The sequence below is a fragment of the Glossina fuscipes genome, unplaced genomic scaffold (assembly GCF_014805625.2).
Source record: "Glossina fuscipes isolate IAEA_lab_2018 unplaced genomic scaffold, Yale_Gfus_2 0, whole genome shotgun sequence".
NCBI lineage: Eukaryota > Metazoa > Arthropoda > Insecta > Diptera > Glossinidae > Glossina > Glossina fuscipes.
This window is the reverse complement of record NW_023998414.1, coordinates 33,111,260-33,131,230: the sequence shown is the minus strand read 5'-3', so window position 1 is coordinate 33,131,230 and position 19,971 is coordinate 33,111,260. Positions and strand designations below refer to the sequence as shown.

The 19,971-nt window shown below is 31.2% G+C and overlaps 3 protein-coding genes and 1 long non-coding RNA gene across 6 annotated transcripts in view; 2 read left to right on the top strand and 2 right to left on the bottom strand.

Moving 5' to 3' along the window:
• Positions 1-312, bottom strand: part of LOC119638242 (hypoxia-inducible factor 1-alpha-like) — a 29,583-nt gene extending 29,271 nt beyond the window's left edge. The window contains exon 1 of the mRNA XM_038034929.1: positions 296-312. The gene's annotated coding sequence lies outside the window, so the exon portion shown is untranslated. The remainder of the gene's footprint in view (positions 1-295) is intronic.
• The window catches only part of LOC119638286, a 29,098-nt gene extending 26,043 nt beyond the window's left edge, over positions 1-3,055 (top strand). Inside the window, exons 2-3 of the long non-coding RNA XR_005247410.1 lie at positions 2,251-2,493; positions 2,595-3,055. This is a non-coding gene — a long non-coding RNA (uncharacterized LOC119638286). The remainder of the gene's footprint in view (positions 1-2,250; positions 2,494-2,594) is intronic.
• A 5,209-nt stretch (positions 3,056-8,264) lies between these two features.
• LOC119638266 (chloride intracellular channel exc-4) lies at positions 8,265-14,438 on the top strand. 3 transcript variants are annotated; one of them, XM_038034965.1, is made up of 5 exons: positions 8,265-8,362; positions 8,512-8,597; positions 13,174-13,440; positions 13,526-13,768; positions 13,854-14,438. In XM_038034965.1, exons 2-5 carry the CDS (start codon positions 8,523-8,525, stop codon positions 14,040-14,042), a joined length of 774 nt encoding a protein of 257 aa, XP_037890893.1. In that variant the 5' UTR covers positions 8,265-8,362; positions 8,512-8,522; the 3' UTR covers positions 14,043-14,438. The 3 variants fall into 3 exon arrangements, with proteins under 3 accessions (XP_037890893.1, XP_037890883.1, XP_037890876.1); XM_038034955.1 differs by having other exon boundaries at positions 8,267-8,386; XM_038034948.1 differs by having other exon boundaries at positions 8,267-8,597.
• Positions 14,439-14,980: 542 nt separating this feature from the next.
• On the bottom strand, positions 14,981-17,185 carry LOC119638282 (nucleoside diphosphate-linked moiety X motif 8). The gene is made up of 2 exons (XM_038034972.1): positions 16,275-17,185; positions 14,981-15,749 (listed from the first exon to the last, which is right to left on the bottom strand). The coding sequence occupies exons 1-2, from the start codon at positions 16,535-16,537 to the stop codon at positions 15,248-15,250; spliced, it is 765 nt and encodes a 254-aa protein (XP_037890900.1). The 5' UTR covers positions 16,538-17,185; the 3' UTR covers positions 14,981-15,247.
• Between the last annotated feature and the right edge of the window lie 2,786 nt (positions 17,186-19,971).

Here is a 19,971-nt window from a genome sequence, read left to right as displayed (position 1 = left end):
CATACGCCACTTTGCACCCGTTGACACTTAAGAGACGCACACATATAAAAAAAGGAAAAAAAAAGTGAAACCGTCAAAAAAAAAAAAAACAACGGCTTTGCTTATTTACATAAATTATTTTTAATTTTTTTCTTTTAGCCATTGCTGTTACAATTATTATTATTGTCGAGGCCATGGAAATGTGTTCGACTTTCTTAAAGACATCGTTACAGGATTATTGTTTTTGTTTTACTTGTACTGTTTAAGTGAAAAGATTTAAGACGTGTGTGAATGATATTAAATTTTTTAAAAATACCGCTTATAAGATATTTGTTGTTTGTACTCTCTCTTTGATGACCGATAGATAATAAAATAAGAATTTATTTATTTTGTTTGTGTACCGTTCCTATCTATGAGTGCAGTATTATTGTTTGTTGTTATTATTATTATTATTATTGTTGTTGTCTTTCGCTTGTTGTTTTGATATTTCGGGCTCTGACCGGCTGAGCCATTTAGTTTGCAAACTTTCTTCAAGCCACTAAACCATTCACGATGAGCAAATGTTATAGACTAAATACTTGACTGTTGGCTGCGTGCTTTACAATCTTTACCCAAAATAAACAAGACTAACACACATACGTGCACTGAGTACAATTGGTACGCTTGTGCTGATGACAGCTATAGAATAAATTGAAACTTAACGTAAGAGAACTTTTTTTATACCCGTTTATCCGAATTTCGCGACACCCATCATTTAAGTCGAATAGATTTTTATTTGTACAGTTTTTTTTTTTTTTTTTTTTCTTTATCTGTACCTTTAGATAAAATATGTTGTTAATATTCTTACGCGTATAGATATAAATATCAAGTAATCGTATATCGATTTGCAATTCCAGAATACATACATATATATATATATATACATACTATATATATATATATATATATATATATATACATATTAATTTTGAATGTTTTAAAAAGAGAAGCTTTTCTTTATAAATAGCATATATCTGCTTGAAGTGAAAGACCATATCCAGGATAAATGAGCGGTTCTTCGCTTTGGTTTTTGTTAACGTTAGTAGATTCACGCAATCAAGTGCCAAGTGCTGAATCAGAACCTTACGTTAACTTGCAATATTTGGTTATATGCAGTAAATCTAAGAAACGGATTATTAAGCTTTCTTAATATATAAATATATTTATTGATTATTTAATTCATTGCATATATAACATATATAAATTTATTCCTCACGTTATATTCTAAATAGATATTTTTGTGATTAAAATCGCGTAAAACGGAGATAACCATAAACGCGTTTTTTTAATCAATTTCGTAATACAAAGTAAACGTAATACGTTTAAAAAATAATGAAAATAACTTATTTAACTTAATTATGCAAAATATTAAAATTACAATTCAATTTTTTTATTCAAAACTAAAAATAGAAAAAAAGGCACTGTTTTCAAAAAATTACAAAACAAAAAAAAAATGTGAATTTTCTTTTTATTTATTACATCGTAAATTTTTATTTTTTCATTTTGTATTAAAATTTAATAGAAATAGAAAGCCACGTAAGATCGATTCATTCATATCATATACACTCAATTTTTTTTTTTTTACACGGTAGTGTACGTTTTTCAGAAAATCCTGTAAAAGATATATGCGACTTAGATCAAATTCAGGGATATATTTGCACGACTTTAAAAAATCGTGTAAGTTGAAGACAATCTAAATGTTTTCCCAAGAAAATCGTGCATAAAAGTAATAATGAAATCCATATTAAAAAACAACAAAGAACATTATAGTCGGACAACGCCTACGACTATTACACACTCTTCACCATATCGCCTAGTACTCTTATTCGCTTGCCATAATTTTCATGAGAACCCGCATATTGAAAGGTTCGATTTTCTCTCCATATAAGAGTTCGCGTTTCATGATAGTGCCTATATATGCTGGGACCGCTAGTGTGTATTAAAAATTAATCTTTTTTCCGAAGAGCGTACAACTTATGAGATATCTTATATGGACTGGGACTCATGTAGTTGAAATTAGGTCCACTTAATTTTTTTGTATAATTACTGTTATGAATAAATAAATATTTATCGCAAGAAAATTAACAATTAGGCTTTTTGGGCATATAAAGGTTACTTTTCATGAGAATCTTTATATGCGGTGGTGGATCGACATGGTCCAAATTCGGTAGTGTAGATTTCTTTCGATATGAAATAATGGAAATTCGACCATTCATCATTCGACCATTTCAGGTTCAGTTGCCGTAGGAAAGTTTATATATGAGGTGGTTCGAAAAATTGCCACAGCCGGTCTAAAGTTTTCACACCAATGTAGAATGCCGAAGGACGATTACTTAGTCACTTTTGACGAGAAGTTTTGAGAACTGCAAATTTTTTCCAAGTAACGACTTTTCAGAAAAGGTTATTATATGGGGAGAGGAAAAATGGAAAATATCTCAAAAATTACGGCCTGCAGACCAAAAATAGTATTATCAGGTAATACATCAGATATGTCTACCACTAATATCGGATTTGATTCAAATAAAGAATTTCATTCTTTATTAATGGCTCATGTTGGTTTGGCCTACTATTGCCAGCTATTTGTTTTTTCGTTCCTCAAGTTCCTTATATAATTCTTGATGTCCAGCTATACAAAATTTAAGGATCCATCCAAGTGCACAGAAACTGATGTCAGGATCATGAGTAAAAAAATGTTGTTCCATACTTGTGGCAAGTTTCAAGCCCTCGCCAATTAAGTCAGCCCTTAACAGCTGAGCTTCACAATCGACTTCGTCACCGTCACTTTTCATCTTACAAACTCATCGCTCTAATACAAGATAAATACTGAATACCGGAATGCCGCGTTCAAGTTTAAGTGCAACGAGATGGAGAAAAATACGATCATAAAAGGTCACCAAAAAAAATCTTTTTTTTTTTTTTTTTTTGAATTCTTGGCAAAACAAAGAATTCGCGTACAAAGTGTATTTGTTTTTATTGATGAACCGTTTTATTGCGAAATCGGGTAAAAAAAGATCATGTAAAAAAAGAAGTTGGTTATGCTTCCATTCATTTCATCCATTGAATTTATAAATTGCAACTTACTTACCAGCTAACATTTCGTGAACAAACACACATTTAATAAATTAATTAATTCTATTTGTAATTTACTGGCTCAATATTTTTTATTTATTTTTTTTTTATATTTACATTTTTAAGGGTTGTGCAAAAGAACCGGCAAAGTTAGTATACTGCTCTTATGGTGGGTGAGTATGAAAAATCTCCAGCTAAAGCTTTTGGGAGCATAATAGAAAACATTTTGCTCTCTTCCTCTTTCACTCATTTGCTCTTCCGAAGGGATTCGTTCATTCATATTAAGTCAACAAGTTTGCCTTCAATGAGATATATGTGTGTGTATGTATATATAAATTAGTTAAACTACACCTTATTACATGTTCACATATGTATGTATGTACACAAATATGCTCGTGTAATTACACCTATTATCGAAGGATGAGAGATATATTTATTTTGTCAAAACGTATGCGAAGCCAAGTTTATATATTTTCTTGAGCAAATCTGTCTGTCCGTCTGTCTGTCCGTAAATGCGTCTATTGTAAACAATCTCCTGGGCGAAAAAATACGACTATCGCCTTGAAATTTGATATTGAAAATGGCGCTAAATTGGTTGAAGGACACGGTTACAGTGCTACGTAAACTGAGAAAACCTCCGTTTTTCAAGAGGAATAAAAAAGTTGCTTTTTTGCACTAGCGTATAAAGCGTATAAATTCCTGGCCAGCTTAAAATTCGCAATGCATCCAAGTATGTCCGTCTGTCAGTGTGTTTGTTTGCCCAATTATGTAGCATTTGCCGTAAACATTCTCCTGTTCGCAAAAATAAATATATCGCATACAAAGAATTTGGAAATGATCCAAACTGGTCAGAGGATCGGTCTCTGTAACTCCAAGATGCCTATGCAGCAAAAACTATCAATACTTTTGCTTTGCGTGTGTTTGCTGCTTATTACTTTATTATTATTACAGCACTTATATCATATAGGATTTCATTTTTATTCTGAAAACGGGAAGAAGATCAACTATGCCCATCCAATATCATAGAGTTCATACTGTCATCTAGCTTTACTAATTTTGCTTTAGTCTTTTTTAGGATAACTGTGATGGCTATAAAAGATTCGGTCATTACCGAATATAATTTTCTCATTTTAATTTTAATACTCATTATCTGCGGTTTCGTTGTAGAAATTTAAATGACAGGCTGACAAGCAGGCAGGCAGGCAGGCAGGCTGACAGGTATTTTTTAACCATGTTTTTTAAAATTAATTAAGTGCTATTTAGTGCACTCTTTAGGTATTTATGCGTATCGTATAACTTTTTTCAGTTCTTCAATTCCATATCAAGAACATTTCTTTCTGGTAATTTCCTGGCACTTTGAGCGTTCGATTGTTTGAATATCCAGAAGAAAAAGATGCTCTACTGCACTATTTTCTTTAGGTATTAAAAATTAACATAAATATGTATGTATGGATGTATGTATGTATGATATTTTTTTACGATTAAATAAATAGCGTAAGTTAATGATATGAAAAATATTTTTATGCTCCCGAAATACACATAAGAATAATCTCTATCCTAGAGCGATATAATTTAGATCCGCTATCTTAGAGAACTTGAAAACTTACCAATTTAAGGATACCATAATACACAGTAGAAATCATTCACCTCTGCCAATCAAAAGCTTTACCCAGATTTTTTGCACTATCAAAATTATCAACCAAAGAGTAATTTAGTGAATGAGAGAGTGGTGTGACCTTGTGTAACTCATACAAACACTACAAACTCAGGCACTTTTACTGCAAGCCTGAGGTGGGCAATTTGAAAGTAAAAATACAAAAGAATATTTGATATCTATAGCAATTGTTTTAATGGGTGACCTGTTAGACAAAAATTGATTCTAAAAATCAGAATTGAAAATTCATAGAAATGCTTACTGATATAATCTCAAAAGATAACCGAAAATTTTCATCTATTTAATTCTGAGACTTAACAACTACAGCAAATATGCGGAGACATTTTTTCCGGAGTTTGTATTGAAAGCATCTAAAGTTGAAAAATAAACTTAATTCAATTCGGTCGACTGACAACTTACAGAAGATTTACTTAACATTTAGTTAAGATTAGATTTTGATTTTCAAAATTCAGCACAAACAAGTGGACATCTTTAAATACTATATCAAAAAGAGTTTGCAATTTTTTGCCACGAGACCAGTTCACAGTTACTCAAAAAGTCGGTGAAATTTTGCAAATGTTGGTGCAAGATCGGCACGCAAGCCGCCAGAAAATAGTGAGGCACTAAACATCAATCACATGACAATTTGGAATTATTTGAAAAAGATCAGGCTACAAAGAGAAGCTTGATGTTTGGATGCCGTATGAATTAACGCAAAGAAATTTGATTGATTGTCTTATCATAAATGATATGCTGCTCAAACGCAACCAAATTGAATCATTTTTACAGCAAATCATGATAGGCGATGAAAAATGGATCAAATACGAAAATATCAAACGCAAGCTATTAGTGTTAAAAATGGATGGCTCTCCGCAAACGACTTTAAAGCTTGGATTGTCGGGAAACAAGATTGTGTTGAGTGGTTGGTGAGATTGCAAAAGAATTCTTCATTATGCGCTGCCATATCTATACTGTGCACTACTCGACCATTTTAACCAAACAAATCAGAAAGAGCCAACGTAATCGGCCAACGGAAAGAGAATTGTGTTTTATCATCACAATGCGTGGCCGCACACATTTTTCAAGGCTCGGAACCAATTGGCCCAACTAGGACATCCAACAGGCTTTCAACTGGCCTTGCATTGTCTGACTACCAGTTACGATCTCTGCAAAACTCTCTTGATGGTAAAAAATTGCCTGACCGAAGAGCTATTGTCACGGTCGCAAAAATAAAGACAGGAAACTGAAATTTGGCACAACATAAATTAATTTTTCTATTCTCTACCAAATACAAATACACAGTAACTAAACCATTTATAAACTATTTACCTTGAAACATATTTTGAACATTCATAACCTAAAATATCATTCACTTTTTATACTGTACTTAAATTGTGGTGCAAGTTATTATTAAGTTTGTACGTAAGTCACATGCAAGAGCGCTTAAGCTAGGCCCCCTTCTCATATAATCGTTCCTAGGGAAACTGAAGCTTTATATGGTAAAACAATTGAATATCCAATAACTCAATCTAGTTCACCGATTAAATAGGAAATAAATCAAAATCGCCGCAAAACACAAAACGAATGTCTTTTAACAACTACTTTAAATTCATGTTAGTACGATGAAATGCCGTATACGACTCCAAAATTTGTATCAAACTATACGGTGCGCGAAATGAATATCTGTCTTCAACAATTGTCTTTTCTCAACATTAAGCTTACTATTAAATTTAGTTATAATTTTTTTAGGAAAGTAATAAAAATCTGAAAAATTTGGACTTTGCTTCTTTGGAATATATCTTGAAAAATTCCTTACCAACTTCTCTTACAAACTCCATAGATGTCCATAAATGTCCTAGAGCATTTCCTTAATTTTCTTGAACAGAGTTGAGGTTGAAGTTGTAAAGAAAAAAAATTCCACTTGAAATTTTTACTTGCTCAAGATAAAAATTATTAAACACTAGCCATACACTTTATCGTTTTATTGTTTTACATATTTATTATTAATACATATTGTATTAGAAGTTACAATTGGTACTGTGATGAATTCTCTTGGCGAACACCTGTACAAATTTTTTTTATTTGGAATCAAAATAAAGAGTAACGCGTGGGGAAGCACTTTGTTTTTCTAAATGCAAACAAGTGAATAAACATTTTATAACCTTATTCCACTTCAACCTTTTGTTATATTTCGTATTTTCGTTGGTCTTTCTTCTTCTATATATATATATATATATAGAATTGATCTTTAAACAAATTTCAAGACATTCCGACCATTAATTTACAAATTATAGGTGATTGGGTGACGCTACAAACAAAATTCAAATTTCTTTTTTTTATATCATGCAAATCTTTATAAGAATTGTTGTATTTGCTGAATGAAGTTTGTACTGTAGGTGTTATATTTCGATTTTGATGATTGGATCACTTAAATGTGTAAAATAAGTTCATCTGTTTATGCTGAGCACGTAAGGACGTAAGGTTATTAAAAACATTCAAAATGCTTAAAAGTGTACCTTTAAAAGATTGCAATTCTTGATCTATAATTTTCGAAATTTAAAAATCTCAACTAATTTGAATCGTCTTGACTTTCGCTGTACGAGTTAAGCTTTTTCTTGTCGGTTGGCAGTACCATCAGTCACCCAAATCAATGTTACCGGATTGAGTCTCTTCTGTTTATCGTATCTCGAAAAAAAAGATTTTTCTAATTTTCATGGATTGGACCACTTGCACCTTGTTCTCATGCAAAATGGGTTAGCGTTTTACATATATAAGAAAAATTATATCCAATAAATTAAACGCCTGCTCTTAGCTTTGCGCATTTTAAAAGACCTTACAATAAGCTCCGCGCAATCGAATACACTTAGTATAAATGGAGTCGCCTGTTTCAACTATTTCATCTGAAAAGTAGTCGTATTAAAAGAAAGATCAATTCATCTGGCGATGAATAATTTTTCTATTAAATTTCTCGCTTTAATATTAAAATTGATGAAATGAAATTTAACTGGAAAGAAAATCACTATCATAATCGCTTGCTAAAACGTTAAAAAAATTTACGATATTAAAGAATAAAAAACATAAAAAGTATAATTTATATTTGTATTTATGGTACAAATACACTACTTAACCATAATTCGTAATCCCGTTTTGATGCTTTTTAGTTTTTAGATCTGGTAACGCTGACTGCGTGCTTTTAAGTTTTCATAGCGTATATTTACATAGCATAAAGAGTACTCGAAGACATATATTGTTTGCGACTCAGTTGAATTCGACAAGCTACGTTTTCTATAGTTACGGAATTCGATCAATAGACGTAATTTAATTAATTTCTATTTCTCATAAGACATCGTATGATCAAATAATATATATATATATATATAAACATATACATACACATATACTAATATTTGTATATCTTCATAAGCGGTGTGAGTAAAGTATTACAGGAATTGTGGGGTAACTAAAATTCGTTATGCACCGTTTATAACTTCTCTGCTTGCTTTATTTTTCATTTTCGGTTTAAAAGTGTTGCAGTCATACCAGTCATATTTAAGTTGGGTTGTTGGAATCAATAATTCGCACGTCGTGAGATTAGTCTCTTCTTTTTATTGCGAAAAAAAGGTACAAAAGTTAATAATTGTAAGAGTAAGTGAAACAGTAAAATATAGACGGCAATTATTAACGCAAATAAAACATCATTCGGCTTCTGGTAGTTGAAAAAAAAAAATCTTTTAATAATTTTTTTTACAAATATTTACGTCATCTGAAAGCACTGCAGAACATGTCGGAAGCAGAACATGCAGAAACCAATGGAACAGCAAATGGCGACGTGCCAGAAATTGAATTGATCATAAAGGTTGGTTAATAAGAAAAAAAAAAAAAATAAAAAGGAAAAACATGAATATTTTTTTTAAATGCCATTTGCACAACATGTCGAGAAAACTAAAACAAAAGTGAATGTCAAAGATCAGCGAACAAATTAGGGAAAGTTAAATAATATATATGGTGTGTGTATTCAACGATATGTAAAAAGAAAAACAATCATCTTTGCTCCTCATTTGGAAGGTCGCCAACGTTAATTTAAATCGAGTAAACTAAGCCAACAGAGCCAGCCAGAGTTTCTATCTATAATGGTTCTTTTCAAATGAATAAAACTGGTTTGAAAATAATACACCCTCCACACCACGCAATTATCCACCAACAACAAGACCAGGCCACTACATAAATATGAAAGGCGTAGTGTGAAGAGGCTACAGAAAATTATTATCGCTTGAATAAATTCCAAATATGTGCATATTTATACATATAAGCTCTCTTGCATGCATATATATACATATACTTCTTTAATGGGACATATTTTGTTTCACTTTTGCTATAAACATTTGAAAAATTTCTCTATAACAATTATGCGTCATCAAGTGCTTCATTCTTGGCATTTATTAAAAGATTTGTATATATCTTCATTCTCGCTATAAATTTACTATTAATTGATTAATAGATAGATAGATATTCTTCATTTTCCATTTGCTTATCAAATTGTTTTTATTTGACATTGGGCTAATAACTTATGCGTTATTATTATAATATTGATTGAATAATTGGACATGTTTTAATCCCTCGTATTTTTCAAAGTTAAATGATAAATTTTAATTATGTATTTGTATGTACACCATATAACGGGAGCAAAAATGCATTTGAGTTATGTTGTACAATTTTGAAGCCTAAAGCAAAAGCGATATTAATATCTAGAGTTACAAACAAGTTAACGGTTGACGGTTCATCATTGTTTATCATATATGCACAATTTAGATGGCATAAGTACGCAGCTCCATTCTACACGCGTACAGGGAAAAGTGAAAGTTCAAAATAAAATATGTTAGCATAACAAAACCACCAAGTGAATGCATACACTTTTTCATATTGTCATGTATGTTATGATGCTTGTTTATCAAAATCTGAAAGTCTATCTACTGCTACTCATATCGATTACTGATCTTGTAGATTGTCCGCATCTTTTTTCATGCTCGGTTATTATCATCGAGACGATACGACACGTACGATATATACATGCGCAAAAGGAAAGACTTTAGACGAAAAAAAAAAACAACCTTTGCCATTTAATAAATACGATTTTACATCGTCAAAATTTAAAATAAATTATTATGACAGTAATGACGATTCATCACGAGATACTTAAAAATGCCCAACTATGCATGTTGCTTTATGCTCATCACTCGCGGTAGCTTTTGTTATTCGTATAATCGTTTGTCGAATGTATAAAAAAAAACCAAAAAAAGCAGATGTAAGGTAATCTAAATAATATTTAGCTTTAAGGAAATGAAATATCATTTCATTCGTTCATTCACTTGATAATCCTAACAAGAGCAGTTGTCTCTATGATTTAAGCTTAATACTTTTCGAGTTACTTTATATGCATACGACGCGCATATCAATCGATGTTCATTCCTCTCCGCTTATGGGGAAAATACATAGCTAGAAATCATTAGTTTCCTATAATAATAAACTTTTGCTGCTTATGCTGGATAGTCAATTTTCGAAAACTTGTTCTTCCTTGCTAAGGCGATAATAAAAGTGAAAAGTTTTCTCTTTTATTTTTTTATTTTTATTTTGTTTATTTTTTTTATTATTGTTTTTCACGTTTCCCTGCTCATTTTTAATCAACTTTAACAACCTGTTGGTTAACAATATGTCGGTATACCTTACCCAGAAGATAGAAGATATACCAATTTTTGGGCATTTTCGTTGAAATACTTGTACGTAATAGCTGTAAAATAAAAGTAAATATTTCAAAAATAATTTCATCGATTAGCAAAATTCAATAGTTTTTGATTTGAAATTATATAACTTTTTGACAAAACAGATCGACACGAGAACACTTAAAAGTAAACGATATTATTAACAAATTTAAGAAATTATTTTACGGTAAAGACCCTTATAGAAGAAAAAAAAAAAAAAAATTAAAAAAAAATTAAAAAATAATTAGTAATATTCATATGATTATCTCTCTCTTAATTAAATAGATGGAGTTTGATTTTCGCCCTCTTTTGCCTATGCATCACATACATATAATATTAGAAAATTCAATTAAAACTAACTTAACTGTTAGACTGTTCACCGATTAATACTAATTTCAAAAACCTTTTAAATTGCTAATAACAATCTTTATGCAAAATATTATGCAAGTTTCATTAAAGGGTTTAAAAAATGGTGACATGTAATAAGGATTACAATGGGATTTAAGATTAACATTGCTTTCGATATATTCTTTATTCGAAGTGAGGCTAAACTCAAACAAATATTTGCTTTTTGTTGATTCTATTCGAAAACCTCATATATATTTTCCAGTAAATAAATTAGTTTAGCAATACTTTTTTAATTGATTGATTGTCTTTCGTAGAGTCGTTATCAGACAACACTTGTTGTTAATTTTTATCAATGCAACGACATGTTTGACGCTTCTTCCTACAAGAGAGCGAGAAGAAACATTAGATAGAATAGAATGAAGTCTTAATTACACGAAGGTTTAATATTGCATTTTGCGACGAATCTTGGACACCCATCATCTAAATTGAATTTATAATAATTTTCTAAGCTCTCAATATGTTCCGTTATGCTTCAAAGATAATTTAAAAAAGTTTTTTTAAATTTTTCTTTTTTTTCCTCCCCCCTCCGTCTCAAAACATCTATTTATTTTTATATATATATTTTTTTTTTTTTTTTTTTTTTTTTTTAAGAATAAATGAAAATTTGTAAACTTTCAGGAATATAGATGCAAAGTATCGGTTTTACCTCGTCGAAAATTCATGTGAAATCGTTTGGGTAAACCTGCTCGTAGTGGGCGTTCGGATACACAAATCGAAAGCAATCTTTTTTTTCTAGTTTGTTCTCTTGTTTCCTCTTGTTTTTTGTTTATATGCGAAAATTGACTATTGAAAGACTGTTGCAATTATCGTTACTTCTAATTCTATTAGAGCACATAAGATATTATCATAAATAAATATTTGCAATAATTTCAATGTAAACATTGAAACAATAGCACATATAACCGATAACAATTAAATGCTTAATAAGGCCTCAATTGGTTAGAAACTATTCTTGGAGAGCTTATCGAACAGTTGAATACTTTATGAACGACGTGTCAATGACATCATCACAGTTATTGTATTTGAGTTTTATCTCTCCACATGTATAAAAATTCAATATTTTAACAAATCATTGCAGATAGATCCTACAATTGTTTATAACTATTCTATTTTTTTTTTTTTTTTTTTTTTTTAAATTTTTCTATCTATGACGATCACGTGAAAAACTTTTGGTATTTGTTATGCAATTATTACTGTTATTGCCAACATATATAGACAGGTACATATAAAGAATAGGTGCTTGCATATATTTTGATAAATTTTTTACATGAAAAGCGCAATTTATTGAGAAAAAATATATACTAGGCGTAATATTTTCCATCTTTCTGGCTGAATGGCGACACCGTGTCGGAAGACTGACATTGTTTTGGCAGTGATCCAATTGTCTACCCATTTTCGCATTTCTTCAGGAATTTCTTTAGCATTTCGCGACCACGTGCCAGCCAAGCCATCCTGCATCAGTCTGAACAACATTCGAATTGCCTTTGTGTATCCATGACAACTCGTGCAACGTGTGGCCGAACGTTGTCATGCAAGAGTATGACTTTACGCCTGTTAACCGCTATTGCTGCTCCTTTTTTCAATAGTTTATAGTTCAATTTGCTCAATTGACGTCGGTGGCAGTAATCGTTGCGGCAATAGTTCCATTCGGTTTTAGCAGCTCGTAATGCATTGCACCTTGCTGATCCCATCATATGCACCGAAAAACTCTGTGGACATTCGAAAGCTTTTCGAGAGTTTGAGTTGGGTTTTCTTTCAATAAGTCTTGCAATTCATTGCCTTCGAACTTTATGGGTACTCCCACTTCCGATCTTTGTCATTAACATTAAAATCACCTATTTTAAGCCGCTCAGCAATAGATTTCTTCAAATCAAAGGTCAAGGATAATGAATTTGGAAAATGCAATGTCGAGCTTTTCATGCAATTAGCGTCTGCATGCACCCATTAACTCTAATACTAAATGGAAAACTCTTATTTTATATAGAGAAAGACAATTTAACCGTTGCCTACATTGATATTTCGCATTATTTTATCATTTTCACTAAAATATGTCGCTGATCAAAACTCATGCAAGCACCTATTATATTTATTTGTGTAATGATATCATACGACAAATTTGGATAATAATCGAATGCCTTACAAAATATATATATATATATTTTTAATGGTTGGGCAAATGCTAATAAAATATTTTAACATTAGAACGCATGCGCGTATGCATGTATACATATAACGTCTGTATGTGTAAATAAAATATATTTTTGATAGGCGTCTACGATTGATGGACGCCGCAAAGGTGCCTGCCTTTTCTGCCAGGAATATTTTATGGACTTGTATCTGCTGGCCGAATTAAAAACAATCAGCTTAAAGGTGACCACGGTAGATATGCAAAAGCCACCGCCCGATTTCCGTACCAATTTCGAAGCTACGCATCCCCCCATTTTAATTGACAACGGTTTGGCTATACTCGAGAATGACAAAATCGAACGGCATATCATGAAAAATATCCCCGGTGGATATAATCTGTTTGTACAGGTAAATAAACATTTTTAAATGTGTATACACATATATGTACAATAAGAGCATTATAATTTAAATAAAAAATCTTTCGATTAATTAGGACAAAGAAGTGGCCACGTTGATTGAGAATTTATATGTGAAGCTCAAGTTGATGTTGGTAAAGAAAGACGAAGCCAAAAACAATGCTTTGCTTGCACACTTAAAGAAAATTAATGATCATCTGGCTAATCGTAACACACGCTTCCTTACCGGTGATACCATGTGTTGCTTCGATTGTGAGTTGATGCCGCGCCTACAGCATATACGTGTAGCTGGCAAGTATTTTGTGGATTTTGAAATTCCAGTAAGTTTTCGTTGTATTTTTTTTTTATTTTATTACCATTTCTCTTTTTATTAATTGCTCATTTTTTTTTTTTTTTTTGTCACAGACTCATTTAACGGCTTTGTGGCGATACATGTATCACATGTATCAATTGGATGCTTTCACTCAATCGTGCCCGGCTGATCAAGACATTATTAATCATTACAAATTGCAACAAATGCTGAAAATGAAGAAACATGAGGAGTTAGAAACGCCAACCTTTACCACATCCATTCCGGTCGATATTGCCGATTAAGAAGAGTGATTTCAAGAATGACAAGCTGTACTTTTTGTTTTCTTTATAACCCCACCCACTTTTTTTTAGTAGTGCAAACAAATATTAGAAACCTTTAGAAACCTAATTAAAAAAATTTTAAAGGGACTTTTCGACAATTCCGATTTGGAAAAACATAAGCATTTTGCTTTCTTTATTTTTTACTTTTATTTTTTTTATTTTTTTTTTTTATTTTTTATATAATTACTTTTATAGTTAAGTAATAAATTGTGTAATAGCCCATATGACAAATTTTACTGTTCCTCTTTTTTTTCCATATTATTGCTAATCAAAACATATCTTATTGTGGTCAATAGAAAATTTCTCTAATCTTTACAGATATTAAAATACCTTTCGTGAAAATATATACACAATAAAAAATTTTTTTTTTTTTTTTTTTTTTTTTTTGCTTTTTTTACTTTATGTGTCCGTGTGTTTTCATGGACGCAAACTTAACACATATTTGTTTATAATACATGACGTGAAATCTTTGTATATACAAAACGATCACAATCAAGACAAACTAAACTTACTAAACGATATATTAATATTAATCTTAATATACATACAAAAGCAAACATGAATAAAGAATATTTCATATATTTGATACGCGCTACATTTCATGCTTTTATTCTATATATATATATATATATTTGCAAGTGCCATATTCAGCGCATGAGTTAATTTCCTTCTTTTAATACTGTAGATGGAGTTGGGCAAACGTTTGTCCCGCAACGTGAATCAATTAATATTAAAGCGAAGACGACGAGATCGTATTTAAGATGCGCTAATTCCTGATAATGAAATATCGCCTATTTTTGCGATTTGTGATTGCTCATATTGCATATAATTTGAATTTGAGTACACTTGAGTGGTCATTTTGCTTAATAGACCAAGTTAAATATTGCGATCTGGCAACGTTCGAAACGAAATGAAAAAAAAAAAAACAATAATTAGGTGAAATAATTTCTAAAGATAATCCTTTGGTATAACGGTTAAATGTTTTTTAATTCAATTACGAATTTTTTTTTTTTTATTATCATAATATATTTACGCTTTATTCTTTTGCAAAAACTTAATTGAAAAGTTCATGTTTATTGCATTTGAATCAGTAATTAAGTGGATACTCTTGCTTCTGGACGTAAGCGGGCTTTGCGAGTTTATCCTAATAGATTAATTACATTATGTCAACTACATGTAATTGGTTTTATAAATTTGACACGACCTTTGAGTTGATTAAGATGAGGCGGCAGGAAACAATTAAGAAATATATTTGTTAGAAAGCCCGTAATTCCCCATATTCTTTTATTGTTCACTCTAAATACTGGTGTGCTGTAACCGCTTTTAAATTGTGTATAACCCAAAGCATTGGGATGACATAAGTCTTCAAAAGTTATGGTAAAACATTCATCAACTTCGGCCTCATTTAATTTTAATTCATTTGCCCGGAAATGATTAATCACTCCAACCACCGGCATAATAGCCGCAGTATGTGGAGGGGTTAATAAGCTTCCCGTACCCCATATGTCAATACGATTAGATTTAAGTCCTATTTCTTCTTCAGTTTCACGTAATGCACATTGGATGAAATCTTCGTTTTCTTCTTTAATGCCTCCCGGAAATGAAATTTGGCTCATATGTCTACTTAACATACGAGAACGTCTTGTATATAAAAGGGAAGGATTTTGTCTAAAATCATAGGTGTTTAAAATTTTGCTAATTACTTATTTCTTTATACCCACCACCCAAATAAACGACTTATGCTAATTAATCATCATTACTCCATAAACACCACATTTACACTTTTCATCTGCTTTACATTTTTACGCCCCAATTAAACTTTCTCTTACTAAATATATTTGAATTATTCAAATCTCATAAACGAGAAATAAACAAATTAAATCCTGCAATGATCCACGACACAATTCGCTATTAATATAAATCTTGAAAAACGATAAGTGAATAAATATATAAATATTAGAAAGAATTTTTTTTAGTAGCTTACGACCTACAGCAGGTGTTGATATATAACTTATGACAGAAATAATTTACAAAATACTATATGAAAATTCGTTAAAGAGCTGATATCAACTAGTCCCGCTATGAAGTAAAAAGAAAAATGAAAGGATTTTCGCATGTATCAGTTTTGTGTGGTGGGTATTACGAAGTCGCCTCAAGGCGAATACAGATAGGACCTGCAATTGTTTTACTTACAATTGCTCATTAGTACAAATGGCTATTAAGACAGATGCAAAGGCGTTCTCCATGTTGGTACCTCGTCGCTTGATAGCCACTGGCGGTGTTTGTTTCATCGCATTCATACATCTTTGACGATTATTTTCATTTAGAAGGACATCAGAGGTAAAACTCTTCTGTTCAATCGCAAAGTTGATTGTGCTCGCCCCGTAAAGACGATGCAATGAGCAACAGCTATTAATCTGTAGTTGTTGATATCTTGACATAATTATGCACCACATCGTTCTTTTTTTTTCGTCTTTTTTAAGATAGAATTATCTAAATACTTGTGTTGCACTTTGCTATGTTATAATTGACATGGTTGCCAAATGCACATTTCAGTTTATATACACTTTTTGCAACCTTGCAGTGCGCTTTATTGTGTGGAGTGCGTTGATATTCATTTTAAAACGTTCTCTCATATTTGAATCGGTACTTAAAAAATCCGATATATTTTAAGAAATTGTCTTATATGAAATATTGAGTCGTCCTGTCGTTAAAATTAATTATTTTTTTTTTTTATTCAATTTACATGAGTGGATTTGTTGAACCTATCAAGGCGCACACGGCAACGAGGAAAAAAAACTTAACATACTTTTTGGTAATAACTGAATGAACAGTGGATGAATAGTGGAATTGATTCAATCATATCCATACTAGTTACTCTGTCTATGAAAAATTAAAATCGCAACTGAATAATAAATTTTCTATTGGTTTTTACCGCATGTGTCCGTCCGTCTGTTTTAATCGGGAATTAAAAAGTTGCTTGAACAACAAAACCTTTCGTTAGATTCAGTTTCAAGATAACTTAAATAGATTCACATGTTCACCCTTAACTACAAAAAGATCGTACACACATCTAAACACAGATTTTACTTAATACAATTATGAATGACGTCTGGCTACATATTACTATACATGAAAATATCATTTCAAAGAACATATATGATATGCCGCGTGCTCCTTGCAATGGTATCTTATCCAGTGTAATAATTATTTCGTCTGTAGTCTCGCAGTATAGCAACCTTGGCCCCCTACAGTTCTATACAATAATGATTTGTCGCCTGTGGTTCGATATTCATGTATTTCAATGTCTGAACAGATCATGTGAACATGCCTTAGTAGCTTGGAGTAGAGTAAATCTCATATTTATTTAGTAAATGCAAGGAATTGTCCTTTTTAACGGCTTTGCCTATATATAGATAAAGTAAAGAAAATGATCCATATTTTATAGGTTTAGGTATTGGTTTGTAAACCCAAATCGGGCGTCCATCTGCATACACTTTCAATTGTAAATAAGGCTGCATGTGCTCCGAAATTTATCAAAAGTTGGTCTCGTGAATTCAATGACCCTTACATAACAAGAAAACATTCCTTTGCGTAGGCAAATTTCAGAATATATGTCACTGATGTAGTCCCCAAACTATGAATGCGATATTCAGATAATAGATGATGGAGAATCAATTGTGTGTTGCCCCTGCATCCTAACTGTCTGAACATGATTACACTTCTAACTGCGCATACGCGGAGATTTGCGCTTACAATCGACTTTGTGGTGAAATTGATTAATGGTCTAACATCGCCTCTTGTTATATATTTACTGAAATTAATTTTGTTATCGGATAGCAGGCAGTATATCCTCATTCATTTACCATTCTATCGCTTAAACTATGAAATATTTAAAGCCTTTATTATCCGATTCAAAATATTAATAATTCTATCCCATCATAATATGAATTATATTACTTTCCACAAAGTGATCATTGAAGTGGTTGTTGAATATATATATATATATATATATATACATATAAGCTTGCTGCTTTCAATATTATTAATGAAATGCGTAACTTTATTATTGTATAACGTAAACGGTTGTCTTGTATTGACCGAATAATCGAATAAATAAATAAATAAATAAATAAATAAATATCAACGAATCAACATTTAATGAGCGGCGAGCAAAACAAGATTATGTTGTGTACGCATATGTCTGAGGCACTTACTAAACGAGATCTGCTAACGTATGAAGTGTCATTAGAATTGATTATAAGGGTTGAAGATAAATTCCGAATTTGATTAGTAAAGGCACTCCCCATTTAACGACCTCTGTACACGCCCTAACAGAGCTCAATTAAGTATTTAGAATTAACATATAGATGGATTTGAAATTCCAATCCATCTATAAGAGAATATGCAAAAATATCTTTGTGGACACAGCATGAGTGTATATGAAAATACCTTTCAAATTGACCAAAAGAAGAAATATTCAAATCATTCTTTCGAGAAGTATTTTTGAATAATTTTTTTAAAATTTGTTAAGCTAGCAAAATATTCTTGAGTTTTCAAAATGTTGTTAAAATTGTTAAAAATAGTTCTTAGAGGCAAAATTTGAATTTGTTTAGTTTGCAGCTTCACGAGATGTCTACAAAAATATTCTGCGTTATTCCAAATTGAGCTATAACTTAATTCGAAATATTTAACAGAGCTCTGTTGATGGAAATGGTCTGTTGGGCTGTCTTTATTAGTGAAATTCGAATTTATCTTCACATTATCTTCACATTTTTACATAAGTCAAAGGCAAAATTTTTCTTCTGACTTTATAGCTTTGGGTAACAAAGATACTCGGAAATTGTCTGCTGCTCGTGAAATCGTAATGATAGAAGAAGCAATGCGACGATTTAAGAGATTCATTTAGTACGTTCGCTAATCATGTGAAATATTAACTTTAACGGAACGTTATGTGTTACTGTTATTGTTATCATAATTGTGTGGCTTTCTTATGGCCATTTAATATCTTTAATCATATAACTTTCTCTCTCTTTCTCTCTCTCTCCTTTTTTTTTTTTTCCTTTCCTTCTTTCTTTCTATAATCACTAAGGTTCTTCATTAACTATGGACCTGGAACGGATTGCTACCATTTTTATACACAAGGATTTAAATGTTAAATTGAAATTTAATGGAAATTTCTCGCTTTGTCTTTCTATTTATTACTTGCACGATCTCAGGATGGATGGTTCAAGCCCTATTTCAAATGAATGAAATGCCAGAGAGTTTTCAACACCGAGAAGCATACGATTTAAGATAACCAGGCAGCCTTTTTAAAATCCACACTTTTTAAATGTATTTGCAAAATGGATAAATAGACAATACATAAATTATAATAAATAAGAATGAATTCGCAATTTTGTATCGCGTATTACACGATTGCGATAATTGCAAAAGCAAGGCAAAGGTTGAGGATGAGCATAATTAACACGATTCAGAGCATTACACTTTGATTAGCGATTTAATTTTCTTTTTTTTTTTTTGCAAAATTATACATATACTGTGGAGCGTATTTTTGGATGTCACAATTCGGATAACAATGTCCATAAGTCTACGCTCCTCCGCTCTTTAATGATTTCATTATGATCGCTTTTTAATGAGTAGGTAAGAGAAAGAGTTTTTTTAAATAACATTTTTGCATTTATTTTATAAAAAAATTACTGTAAACATGGTTTGTGTGTGTGTGTGTGTGTGTGTGTATGTATGTGTATGTGTATGCATGTATGTATGTATGTATGTATGTATGTATGTATAAGTGTGCATGGCAAAACGGGCGCAAACTTTAGATTCGATTTTATTCTTTTGCATGAATTTACGAAGTTTCTCTCTGTATTGCATTTGGATATGAATT